The 13774-nt window shown below is 49.4% G+C and overlaps 1 protein-coding gene across 1 annotated transcript in view; it reads right to left on the bottom strand.

The window, feature by feature from the left end:
- Positions 1 to 13774, bottom strand: part of UAP1L1 (UDP-N-acetylglucosamine pyrophosphorylase 1 like 1) — a 34794-nt gene that overhangs the window by 9776 nt on the left and 11244 nt on the right. Inside the window, exons 2-5 of the mRNA XM_074974094.1 lie at positions 7029 to 7233; positions 3109 to 3284; positions 1643 to 1815; positions 561 to 754 (exon numbers count right to left, since the gene is read on the bottom strand). Of these exons, the coding sequence (XP_074830195.1) occupies positions 561 to 754; positions 1643 to 1815; positions 3109 to 3284; positions 7029 to 7233 (748 nt within the window). The remainder of the gene's footprint in view (positions 1 to 560; positions 755 to 1642; positions 1816 to 3108; positions 3285 to 7028; positions 7234 to 13774) is intronic.

Raw genomic sequence — 13774 nt, 5'->3', positions numbered from 1 at the left:
CTGGCTTCCCTCCCTGGGGACTGTATGAGCTGACTCTGCAACGCATCCCTGCCAGAGCTGCGATGGCAAATGAGATCGCAAATCAAGCTGAAGAGCAGTAGGGTAGAGCAGCCCCACAGCCTAACAATGGGCGGAAACCTCAACGAGAGCAGAGTCAGAGACAGACTCAGGGCTTGTCTATATTAGAAAACCTGCACCGGTGTAACTGACTTGATCTTGATTCAGTTACACCTGAGCAAATCCCTAAGGTAAGTGCACTTGAACAGGTTTAAGGTGCAATTACCCCCGTTTAGCATAATTCGGTAATTACCAGATTGAGCTAAACACATCGATATTAGGGGTTTGCACGGCTGTAACTAAGGTGATCTGTGAGCAACCTGTGAGTAGACCAGCCCGCATGAAGAAGGTGCTGGGGACTTCAGAGGATGCACCTGGTTTTTGCAGAAGGGGGCGGGGGGATTATCCCATAACAGAAGCCTCGAAACCGCAGCAGGCAGGATAGTTTCTGCCATGTATATTTTCAGCCCGAAAAGCCACCTGACAGGTACAGTGGAACTTACTGTGCCACTGTCTCGAGGAAGCCAAGCGTGAAGAAGTGATTGCAGATATTGCCGGCACTGTACACCAGCTGCCCATCAGGCCTCCGCATCTGTGCTGTCTCTAGGCTGATCTCGCTGTATTCCACCACCTGATAGATCCCGTCCACACGGCACACTACCCCGACAGGCTCTGTGGGATAGGCCTTCTCCACCACCTGCAGCCACAAGACAGAGGATATGGGGAGCAGCCAGGAGGCAGGGATTCCGTTGGGGTGGGGTTAAAGCCTTTGGTGGTGCTGGGGCAAACCCCATGGGAAAACTCGCACTCGGTGAAGTTCTGCTAAGCACTGGTCTTCAAATGCCATAGCAGCACAACAAAGGGGATAGGGCCGTGTGCACCAGGCAGCATTGCTGGTGCATTTTGCCCCCATGGATCTGGCTTATTAGACAGAATTCAACCAGTTTACAGGCCAAACCATTTGGAAGAAAATGCAATGCTCAGCGAGAACAAAGTATTCTGAAACACATTTTTCCTACCAAGGGCCTTTCATTTGACCCAACATGAAATGCAAAATGTTTCTAGTCACTTCCTTTAAGACCCTTATCTATGTTAACACCTTTAATTGATGCTACACAAATCTCTTTCAATAAGCGTCAAGGGCCTGCTGCTGTATTGTCACAAAAACATGCTAGCTTTGCTCCATAACTTCCCACTAAGGGAGCAGTTAGTCTGGTGTATTTGTAAAAGACACCCCAGTGTAGACAAGCCCCCGGTCTCTAGGTCTCTGAAGAAAGAGCATGGAGTTAGAAAAAAAACAATTTCAGTTTGTAATTTCCTGTGCAATTTGATGAAGCCCATAAAATAATCTGAACCTGATTGCCACGGTACCATGTGGAAAGGTTTATATTTGCTTTACATTTGCACCTACAATGGTACAAACAGGATGCAAGATTTACCCCTGGTGCAGCTCTCCCGGCAGGATCAAGATGGAAGCTGCATGGACCGGCTCACTGTGTCACCTGAGCCGTGGTACACACACCAGAGCCTCGGCATGCATGAACAGGCACGCTGGGGGAGCGGTCCAACGTCAGCATCAGCTCACCTTAGCACCGCAGTCTGCCCCTTTAGACACACAGAAGCCGATGAAGACGGGATCGGCCATTTTGACGAGGATATTGTCCACACAGTACACATGGATATACTGGATATCGCGCCGCTTCATGTCATCCAAGATCTTGTTGTCCACTAGAGCACGATATAAGCCTCCGTTGCCATCTGGAATGCAAAAGAAAGAGGGGGCCCCATTTCCTTAATGTCCAGCCACTCAAACCATGCGTTGACTGAATGCAGATTCCACATGCCCTGAACAATCTATAACAAGGAGGGTTTTTCTAGTGGTTAAAGCACAGAACTGGGAGTCAGCTCGGATGCATTTTACTTCTGGCTTTGCCACAGACAAACTGCGTGACCTTGGGCAAGTCAGTTCACCACAGTGCCTCAGTTTCCCCATCTGTAAAATGGGGATAGTGACGTGGACCTATGCTACAAGAGGGGTTTTGGAGCTTTGTTCACTGTCATTTGTAAAGTGCTTTGAGATTTTTGGAGGGCAAGTGCCACAGAAGAATTAAACAGAGGCGGGAAATGACAGACACACTCCTTGTCTTCCAAAGCTTCAGACTCAGCTTTAAAATACAGCTTTAAAAAAATTCTGTGTGGTTTCGGCCTGCTGTCTTTTTACCGTAATGTTAAAGAACAGTCGGATTTTCCCTTTAGCTGTGTTGTTTTTTGTACGAGGCACCTTGAACACTTATTCAACACACACATAGAGTGGATCATCCTTACGTGGCTACAGCCTTTACAACACCCCAACAACCTCCCAGGGAAGCCAGCGCGACAGTCGGCACTGGAGGAGATACCCCTGCAGCAATACAGGCTTAGTGCATCACTTCCCCTTCTTTTCATCACACCCAAAATGGGTGCAGGAGGCCACTGGTTTTTAAGGGGATAGTTAGACTTTGCCGGAATTTTCCTTTGCTAGAAAACAAACATGTTTCTATACTTCCTCTGCAGGCAATCCCAGCCATGTGATCACTCCCCAGCTTGAAAGCATTTTTCTCTGGGGTTTGCAGCGGCATCGACAGCACTGACTGGAGCCCGGCACAGCATAGGCGGGGGGTGGCCCAGCAGCCCATACGTAGCTCTGCTCATGGACTTCAGGCCTGACATGCAGCATTTGTTACTATAATCCTGCCCCCACTTCCATTCTCATCCTGCACACACACAGCTCTGCCTCATCCCTGACTTGCAGCAGCCCCTGCTCTTCCAGTCCGGTCGATATTCCCAGTCTGTGCTAAAGGTTCTGCGAGGTGAGATCATCACGCTCTTTGCCATTCCAGGAACGTTTGCCACATGCATTTATCTGAACCCCCGAGGGCCAAGCTAATCAGGAGCTTTCACCAGGAACATTAATATATGTGGCAGCAGGGAGTCCCCTGTGTGCCTAAGAGAGGGGCTGAATATCAACACACACTCCCCTCCTGTGACTCTCACAGGCAAACTGCAGGGTACCTGGCGCCATGGCAACTTTCCCCTTCTGTTCCAAGATGGCTTTCCCATCAAACGTTACAGCTGGCAGCATCCTCTGTTCAAACATGATCACATTGGTCTTATCCAGGTTAAAGTAATCATGCTCTGTGAAGAACTTCTCTGTTGGCCCCAGCGTGAACTCGCTTGTCATGATGTACCTACAGGAGCACAGAAGCTGAACAGTCAGGATGAAATGTAGTTAATACACACACACACAGAGCAAAATATACCCTTACAGAAAAACCCTACAGACCAAACTTAATAAAGATGTAATCTAGAGAGACTTTAAATAACCTACAGCATTTCATAAAGAATCATCTCTCTGCTACTGATCTTCAAATTGTACAGAGAGGTTCCATTTCTGGTCAATCCTAAAGAATATCTACAAGGAATAGTATAGGCCTGAATTTATACTTTGACCACAGTTAAATATGCCCCGTCCAAAAACGAGCTGGACACCCGTGCGTTAGAGGTCAGTTAGCAACCGAGGTAAGGGACCAAAAAAACCTCTTTGCCTTATCAAACAGATATCATGAAAGGGAGGAAGAAGGGTTCAAAGTGGGTTTTGATCTGTGCCAGGTCTTATGGTCCTGTATGAATTTTCAGTAGCTTGAATCAAAGTTTTCCAATGCCTCTTCTCTGCCAGAGAAATACAGCAATAGTTTCCAACCTCACAGCTGTGTGTGGGTTCTCTCTTCCCCCCCCCCCCCGCAGTTTCTTTATTCCTCTCTTGCCTTTTTTCTCCTCCCGCTCCATTGTCTCTCCCTCCCTTTAATTTTCTTTTCTTCCTTAATACAAGGATGCTGAGTGCTCATTTTCATGAGTTCCCCCCCCAAGCAGCTCTGCAACTCCCATTACTATAGGCCTACAGGGGGTCTCCTTCCTGCATAGCAGACCAGCCATCCCAGCACTGGTCAGCCCAATGTCCATATGTACATGGGGCTTACTTCTCCCTCACCGCAGCATAAACTGGCTTCCGGGTTTGGTCCGCTACATTTTCCAACAATCTCCTTCGTAATGACAGAGCACCAGGCAAACGCCAAATGTGATCAACTTAGATTTTACAGTCTAAAAATAATGGGCCTGATTTCCAGAGGTGCTGGAGCCGCAAGCGCTCACAAATCTGGTCACACACACACCGTGTAAGAGATACTTCCATTAATAGGACATTAGCTCTACACCAGAGCAACCGACCGCAACACTGTGTTTAGGCAACTGCTTACAAGCAGCACCTGGATTGCAGCTCAAGGATGTTTTTGTGCCTCTGCTTTGCCTGTGACCAGGCAGGGAGGTGACATTTACAAGAACCCTGCTTTTATTTTAAGGACAAATTGCTAGCAACAACTTGTTCCAAGAATTGCAGAGTCCGTGCTCTCTCTCTTTCTCTCCCACACCCGCCCACCAACACAATTATCTTTTTGCGAGTTGCACATTTAGACTGTTTTGAAACCTTGAGGTTTTGGAAAAGGAAATAAGCCAGTGGCAGCCATGGGATCACGAGTCCAGTTGTAAATAAACCCTCTTTAAAGTAGGTGGCATTTCAGGGCTCCCATCTTTGACAGTGTCCTATTTAGGGCTGCTCTTTTCACGTTTGTGCGACAATTTGCTCGGGTCCCCCCAAACTGGGAGCCGCCGTATTGCCACTCAGCTTCAGCAAGAGTGAGCTTTGCTGCTGCTAAGCTCCATGTCTCCTGTCCAGCACATCCAGTGTGTCTGTCTTGCCAGCAAACCCTTCAGGACTCTGCCAGACCAAACTGGCCTTGCAGTAACAATCAGTGAACCCCACTTCCCGAGCTCCCCAGATATGTTTGTCTGCAGCGGTCAGTCCCTCTCACCAGACACTCACAGAAGTTTGCTACCTCCGAAAGGAGAGGGCACACATGAGCTGGTTAGCTGAAGACCCGCACTTCACTAAAACAGGACTGAGATGGTTTTGTGATAAAACAAGAATAAAGTTTACTAACAAGGGCCATAGGTGCCAGTGATTTCAAGTACGAGTGAAAGAGATATGAAAGGTGACAAGCCAAACACACTTTCTACAGACTAAAACTTAACTTCAGCAAGTTACAAGCTTTGTTAAGCAGCATTCTCACCTATAGTTAGTTCCCAGAGACCTCAATCTCATTGGCTGAAGGAGCCACCTTTCTCAGATTTCAAGTGCTCTGGCCTCGTGTCTCTCAGGTGATGGAAGCCCAAATGGCTTTCTGTTTCTGCTTATATTTCTCAAAAGCCATTGTCTCTGTTTCAAGAGCCAGGCAGGCTTCATGGGGGTGCAGCCTCCATCCCTCCTCGTGATTGTTAAGTGGTTATCTACCCCCATTTGCTAGTTTGATGGCTTGGTTTACCTTATATGTAAATGTACTTCCATTGTTTCTGTCTTTGCCTTGATCAATTTACATTGGAGAGACAGTCAAGCTGGTGAAACAGCATTCCTTTGTCAAGGACAGGCTGGGTTTATATACTGTTTGCCAAACATATTTTAAGAACATACTTCCAGCACACATCTGTAATAATTCTTTATAGACCACCCCTACATACATCACACAATAATATTAGTGACCAGCGTGTCCCAAATTTGCATAGGATACCTTACAGGACACCTTTTAGATAATGATTATGACAACAGTGAGTTGGGGCAATAAATGTGTCAGGCCTGAGGTGAATTATGGTACAATGTGCCCTCTGCTCCCAGGGGCACAGCTGGATTCCTCCTGGCACCTGGACAGCCCCAGGAGGAGCTAAAAATGGAAGAGCGATTTTAAGAATTGCTGTTCGGGATTTCCTTGTTGGAGTGACAGCAAGAAGCTAAGTGGAAACGGAGGTCAACGGGCACTTAACCTGGGACGGGCGGAGGTGTCATTTACCAACACAGTAATAGGATGAGTGCTAGGTCTCGAAAACTGTGCAATAGGATTTGCCCATCCTTAAGCAGGCATCAAAGGAAGGCAAGAAGCATTCGTGTCCTACCAGCTCTCAGTATGCCTGGGGTATGGCTATGAAGGGTCTGAGATAGACACTCCGGTACCACAGTGAAGGGGAATATATAAGAACCTAGACAGTCAGGTTGTGGTTGAAAAGGCAGCATGGTCCAGTGGATACGGCACCAGCTCTGCAAGTGACCTGCTAGGTGAGCCTGGGCAAATCACTTCCCTTCTCTGTGTCACCATTCCCCCTCCCATCCTTTGTCTGTCTTGTTTATAGACATTGGAAGGACTGTCCCTAAACTTTTTGGCCCGAGGGCCACATCTGGGTATGGAAATTGTATGGAAGGCCATCAACGCTCACAAAATTGGGGGTTGGGGTGAGGGAGGGGGTGAGGGCTCCAGCTGGGGGTGCGGGCTCTGGGGTGGGGCTGGGGGTGAGGGGTTGGGGGTGCAGGAGGGTTCTCTGGACTGGCACCGAGGGGTTCAAGGGCAGGAGGGGTATCATTGCTGGGGGTTGGGGCATGGGAGGGGGTCAGGGGTGCAGACTCCTGGCAGCACTTACCTCAAGCAGCTCCCAGAAGCAGCAGCATGTCCCCCCCCCCTCCAGCTCCTATGTGGAGGTGCAGCCAGGCTGCTCTGCGTGCTGGCCCGTCTGCAGGCGCTGCCCCTGCAGCTCCCATTGGCCACGCTTCCTGGCCAATGGGAACTGCAGGGGTGGTGCTTGGGGCAGGAGCAGCGTGCGGAGTCCCCTGGCTGCTCCTACATGTAGGAGCCGGCGGAGGAACAAGCCACTGCTTCCAGGAGCACCGGAGAAGGGTAAGCCCCGGACCCCGCTCCCCAGAGGGAGCTCGACGACCGGATTAAAATGTCTGGATGGCCGGATGCTGTCCACAGGCCATAGTTTGCCCACCCCTGCTCTAGGAGTTACTGTATTCTAACGGCACCTGTACCATGTAGACTCAATATCATGTTACCTACCATGGGATGGTACACGTTGTGCTGTATTTCTTGCTGGCAAGCTGCTCCAGTTTGCGGATTCTTTCTGCCTGGATCTGATACAGGGTCTTACCACTGGGCAGCCCCACACTGTACATCCCCTTGGGATAGGCCACACCCAGGCGGGTTCCTTGCCCTCCAGCCAGGAGCAGCACTGCCACTTTGTTCTGTGAGATCCGACGGAAACCTGCTTGGGACAGAGGTCCCACGAGAGAAAACAAGGGGAAGGAAATGGACAGATCAGCAAACAAAAAGAACGAGGGCTCTGTGCACCTCTGAAAGGGCACAGGAGCTCAATGCTGTATAGACAAGAATGAAGCGTCTCCATGTGATAGAGATGGACCATTCTCCCCATTTTTTAGGTCAGGAAATTGAGGCACCGAGAAATTAAGCAAGTTCTCAAAGGTTACGTGTAACACCACACCCCTTGGTGGGTCGCCAACGGCCTGGATTGAACCTTTGACCTCCTGATCCTAAAGCATGAACCTCTAATTAGTGCTGACATTGGTACAATGATGGTAAAGCGCTTTTCTTCTTGGGGTACGGTTTGCAAGTTACCACAAATGGGCAACACCCACTATGAATCAATTGCAAGGTGCCCCCTTGTGGCAAACGCTGAAATCTGCAGGAGAAAGGGGTAAAGCCCAGCGTATTGCTGTGGTCTATCAGCTCTGCAAGGTTACAAAGAGTAACATCTTGCTTTTGACTCCAACTCACAGCGAACAGACAAACTAAATAAGGAGCCATTTTTTTCCTGACCACTCTAAACCTGAAGAAAAGCAACCAGCTCTCCAAATTCGCGATCAGAAGGAAGAGGCCTGTGGCTGTCGTGACATGATCTCACCTTGGCCAGCATCACAACACAAAGCAAAGATTCAGCTTCCAACAGTAAAAGCAATGGACCAAACCCCTCACGGGTGTCAGTGGCATTACTGTACATGAAAGATGCACTGGGCCCATTGGCTAAGAGCTTGATGTCAGCATCAGTCCTTTGTTTGCTGCCAGCTCTGTGTTTGTCCATGTTAGAAGGCTCAGATCCACCCTGGTGATATATTCAGGCAGAGGGGGGATATTATCACTTCCAAAATAGCTACTAATGGCAAAACAATAGCACTTAAGAAAGCTAATTACACAACACTGTAATTGCATACCATGGTGTCGCTGCTCAGTACTCTGCAGTTAAAGGGACACCACCTCAAGGGAGAGAGAAAACATCTCGGCACACAGATCACTTTTCCATCCCGCAATTAGGCAAAAACTTTACAACAACCCATAATAAGGTCCAATCACTTTGAGCATTTACGAGAAGTTAAACTCCGAATGGGATAGTACTGAAGTTAAGAAAACCCATATCCCCACTGGAGCAGAAAATGGGAATGATGGGGCCTTTTTACAATGCTCAGCAGGCCTCCAAATGCATTTGCTCCCCCTCTTATGGATCCCTCCTTGCTGCTACCCACTTTCATCTTCTCGCAGCTTCTTCCTTCAAGGCCACTCTCTGAGCAGTTCTCTCCCCCACTTCCACTCTGAGCCACAGGTTTCAGAGTGGTAACTGTGTTAGTCTGTATCAGCAAACACAACGATGAGTCCTTGTGGCACCTAAGGGTACATCTACAGTACAAAATTATTTCAAAATTATTCTATTCCAATTTTTGGAAGCTATTTTATACATTCGGTCTTCTGTGTCTCCACTAAAGCGTGTGAATTCGGCAGATTGCGTCCACAGTACCAAGGCTAGCATCGATTGTCGGAGCGGTGCACTGAGGGTAGCTATCCCATAGTTCCCGCAGTTCCCGCCGCCCATTGGAATTCTGGGTTAAGCTCCCAGTGCATGATGGGGCAAAAACATTCTCATGGGTGTTTCTGGGTGTGTGTTGTCAGAAAGCTATGGCAGACAATCGTTTTGCGCCTTTTTGGCATGCAGACGCCATACTGCTTTCAGCAGACAGTGCACCGCTGCTCTCCTGCTACTATGAATCCACCTCTCCAACTCAGCTCTGCTCGGCCATCGTGAACTGAGCAGCCCATCTTCCACCGCCAACTCTGCTCTCCCACTATTGCCACGCTTCCGAGCTTCTCCATGTTGTCTGTGCTGGGCTCCCACCTCCATGAAAGCCACAGAAGACAACCATTTTCAGCCGTTGTTCGGCTACCGTGAACCGAACAGCACAGCTTCCGCCGCCAACTCTGCTCTCCTACATTTCGCACCCTTTTTCCAGGATTACCCATGCAGGCGCCATAGCCATGGAGCCTGATCAGATCTCCGCTGCAGTTTTGACTATTGTAAATACCTCACACATTATCCAGCAGTATGTGCAGTACCTGCAAAACCGGGCGAGGAAGCGACGACAGCGTGATTACTATACTGATGAGGACATGGACACAGACATTCCTAGAAGCACGGCATGTGGCGATTGGGAGATCTTGGTGGTGTTGGGTCAAGTTCATGCTGTGGAATGCCAATTCTGGGCCCGGGAAACAAGCACAGACTGGTGGTACCACATAGCGTTGCAGGTATGGGATGATTCCCAGTGGCTGAGAAACTTTCGTATGCATAGGGCCACTTTCATGGAACTTTGTGACTTGCTGTCTCCTGCCCTGAAGCGCAAAGACACCAAAATGAGAGCAGCCCTCACAGTTGAGAAGCGAGTGGCCATAGCCCTGTGGAAGCTTGCAACGCCTGACAGCTACCGGTCAGTCGGGAATCAGTTTGGAGTGGGCAAATCTACTGTGGGGGCTGCTGTGCTGCAAGTAGCCAACGCAATCATTGACCAGCTGCTATCAAGGGTAGTGACTTTGGGAAACGTGCAGACCATTGTGGATGGCTTCAATGCGCTGGGGTTCCCTAATTGCAGTGGGGCGACAGATGGAACGCATATCCCTATCTTGGCCCTGGAACACCGGGGCAGCCAGTGCATAAACCGCAAGGGGTACTTTTCCATGGTGCTGCAAGCACTGGTGGATCACAAGGGACGTTTCACCGACATCAACGTGGGATGGCCGGGAAAGGTGCATGACGCTCGCATCTTCAGGAACTCTGGTCTGTTTGAACAGTTGCAGGAAGGGACTTACTTCCCAGACCAGAAAATTACTGTTGGGGATGTTGAAATGCCTATAGTTATCCTCGGGGACCCAGCCTACCCCTTAATGCCATGGCTCATGAAGCCGTGCACAGGCACCCTGGACAGTAGTAAGGAGCAAGCAGTTCAACTATAGGCTTAGCAAGTGCAGAATGGTGGTAGCATGTGCGTTTGGACATTTGAAAGTGCGCTGGCGCAGTTTACTGACTCGGTTAGATCTCAGCACAACCAATATTCCCATTGTTATTGCTGCTTGTTGTGTGCTACACAATATCTGTGAGAGTAAGGGGGAGACGTTTATGGCGGGGTGGGAGCTTGAGGAAACTCGCCTGGCAGCCAGTTTCGCACAGCCAGACAACAGGGCGATTAGAAGAGTGAAGCAGGGTGTGCTGCACATCAGAGAAGCTTTGAAAGCCAATTTCATGACTGGCCAGGGTACGGTGTGAGAGTTGTGTTTGTTTCTCTTAAAGTTACCCACCCCCTATATATATATATTAAAGAAAATAAAGTCACAATTGTTTAAAAACTGTCCTTTATTATTTTTTGCACAAAACACTGAGAGAAATCAGAAGCTAGACGGGGCGGGGGGGGGGGGTTAGGGGGGTGGAGGAGGAGAGAAGGACAAGTCCAGAAACCAAATCAAAATTTAGGATATGCCAGTTTTCTGCTGCTTGTGCAATCCTCTGGGGTTGACTGTGTGGGTCCCCGTAGCCTTCCCCCCACCCCCCGTGTTCTTGGGCATCTGGGTGAGGAGGCTATGGAACTTGGGGAGGAGGGAGGGCGGTTATTCTGGGGCTGCAGCGGCAGTCTGTGGTCTTGTTGCCTTTCCCGCATTAGATCCACCATACAGCGGAGCATGTCAATTTGCTCCCCCATGAGCTTGATCATAGCATCCTGCCTGCTCTCATTGTGCGCATCCCTCCTCTCTTTGTGTTAGTTTAACGCTTTATGCGACTCCGCAATTGTTTGCCTCCACGCATTCAACTGGGCCCTATCAGTGTGGGAGGACTGCATGAGCTTGGCAAACATGTTGTCCCAAGTTCGTTTTTTCCGCCTTCTAATCTGGACCAGCCTCTGGGACAGAGCAGATAGGGGCCGCGTTGAAACATTTGCAACTGCTGCGGGAGGAGAAAAAGAGAGGGTAGTATTTTAAAAGATACATTTTAGAGAACAAAGGGGACACTGTTTCTCAGTGAAACAGGCAATTCATAGTACACAGCACATATTCTTTCTGTACAAGGTCACATTTTGCCTCCTATACTGAAGTGCCTGCCACTTTTGGTGTGAGTAAGCCATCACACGCGGCCGGGCAACAGAATTCAGCTTGCAGGCAGCCTGCGGGCTCTCTGGGATGATCGCTTCACACAACACCCTCCCTGCTCCCCCCCCCACACACACACACACCCCGTGGGGCTCCGATGAGGCTCTGAGCAGGGATGAGCCCTTTAAACTAAACGCGAACAGCCCAGCGTGGCTCCGATGAGGCTCTAAGAAGGGACGAGCCCTTTAAACTAAACGCGAACAGCCCAGCGTGGCTCCGATGAGGCTCTAAGAAGGGATGAGCCCTTTAAACTAAACGCGAACAGCCTAGCGTGGCTCTGATGAGGCTCTGAGAAGGGATGAGCCCTTTAAACTAAATGCGAACAGCCTAGCGTGGCTCTGATGAGGCTCTGAGAAGGGATGAGTCCTTTAAACTAAACGCGAACAGCCCAGCGCGGCTGGGTTTCCCCCTACCCCCCACCGTGTGGCTCCGATCAAGCTCTCACTCTCCAGAAGTGCCTTCTCCAGGGTCATGGTCTGGGAGCATGCTTTGGGAGTAGGGGGAGGCTATTGGCTCCAGCGTTAGGAATAGTTCCTGGCTAGGGGGGAAAACAGATTCCCCACTTGCCGCCTGTGCACTGTCCTCCTCCTCCTCCTCGTCCTCCAAAAACTCATCCTCCTTGCTCCGTGCTACTCCCCCCTTGCAGGTGTCCACGGACAGTGGTGGGGTAGTGGTGGCGTCGCCCCCCATAATTGCATGCAGCTCACGGTAGAAGTGGCATGTATGGGGCTGTGATCCAGAGAGCCCGTTCACCTCCCTGGCTTTTTGGTATGCTTGCCTGAGCTCCTTGATTTTTGTACGACACTGTTCTGTGTCCCCGGAGTAGCCTCCTTCCATCATGGCCCTGGAGACTTTAGCATACTTATTTGCGTTCCTTTTTTGGAACGTAGTTCTGCCATAACAGATTCGTCTCCCCAACATGCAGTGAGATCCAGTACCTCCTGTTCGGACCATGCTGGAGCTCCTCTGCGAATCCGGGACTGCATGGTCTCTTGACATGGTGGACTCTGCATGGTCGCCAGTGATGGTGGACTGTGCTGATGGTCACCTGTGCTGATGGTGACCAAACAGGAAATTCAAAAGTTCCCAGGGCTTTTACTGCCTACCTGGCTAGTGCATCAGAGTTCAGAGTGTTGTCCTGAGAGGTCACAAGGGAGCATTCTGGGATAGCTCCAGGAGGCCAATATCTTCGAATTGAGTCCACAGTATCTGAAACCCTGAACTGCGATCTCAATTTTAGCGCTACTCCACTTGCCGAGGTGGAGTACAGAAATCGGAGTAAAGAGCCCTTTAAATCGAAAAAACTGGTTTGGTCGTATGGACGGAACCAGTTTTATTTCGAGGTAACTCAGCTAATTCCGAAATAACCGCGTACTGTAGACCAGGCCTTAGGGACTAACAAATTTATTTGGGCATAAGCTTTCATGGGCTAGAACCTGATGCATCTGATGAAGTGGGTTCTAGCCTGCAAAAGTTTATGCCCAAATAAATTTGTTAGTCTCTAAGGTGCTACAAGGACTGCTCTGAGCCACAGTGAACCACTTTCCCAGATTTCAAAGCTGGAAGGGAAATTGTGCTCATACAGTCTGTGAAACACAGGCCACGGGATTTTGCTGAATTAACTCCTGTTTGAACTACAGCTTATCTTTTAGGAAAAGAGCCCATCTTGGTTTAAAAATTGCCAGTGATGGAGAATCCACCACAACCTTTGGTAAGTTATTCCAATGGTTATTTATCCTCACTTGACTTTCACTAGGCAAGTGCCTCAGTTTGCCAATGTGTAAAAAGGAGTTTCCAACCTGAGTGGAGGTGGGTGTATAAGAATTCATTGATGCTGTTAGAGCCCGACATAAATGCAAAGAAACACTCAGGTCTTAAAATTAGAAGTCCTTATTCTGCGCTCAGCGGGCCTGCCCTCTCTCTTTCACATGCACGTCTCCCATCCGCCCATTGCGTGCTGAGGTATTGCTAGCTATGCTCTTTCGGACTGTGTGCTCTGTACAACAGCATGCAAGGCTAAGCTCAGCAAAACGAAGGCTGGAACCAAGTGAAAGAACAGATGAGCTACGCAAATAAGGTTCCTGCTTTGGGGATTTTTAGCTCTGAGTGCAGGAGTAGCGTGCATGTGTTCATTCTCCACTAATCTCCTCTAGAACTGGAGGCTCTTTTACTTAAACTTATGTTCCTCTCAGAAAGGCAGGGATGTGACACTGACTAGTGCAAAACTCTAGACACAAGCTGATCAGCTTTAATTGCAGGCAAAACTCATGAAATACTGTGCAGCCACTGTGATGCTGGCAGACCAGGTGCCAGCTCATGCCAAAGTC

This window comes from Natator depressus, chromosome 16 (assembly GCF_965152275.1).
Source record: "Natator depressus isolate rNatDep1 chromosome 16, rNatDep2.hap1, whole genome shotgun sequence".
Classification (NCBI taxonomy): domain Eukaryota; kingdom Metazoa; phylum Chordata; order Testudines; family Cheloniidae; genus Natator; species Natator depressus.
Note: the sequence above shows the minus strand (reverse complement) of the source record. Positions and strands in the feature narration are given on the sequence as shown.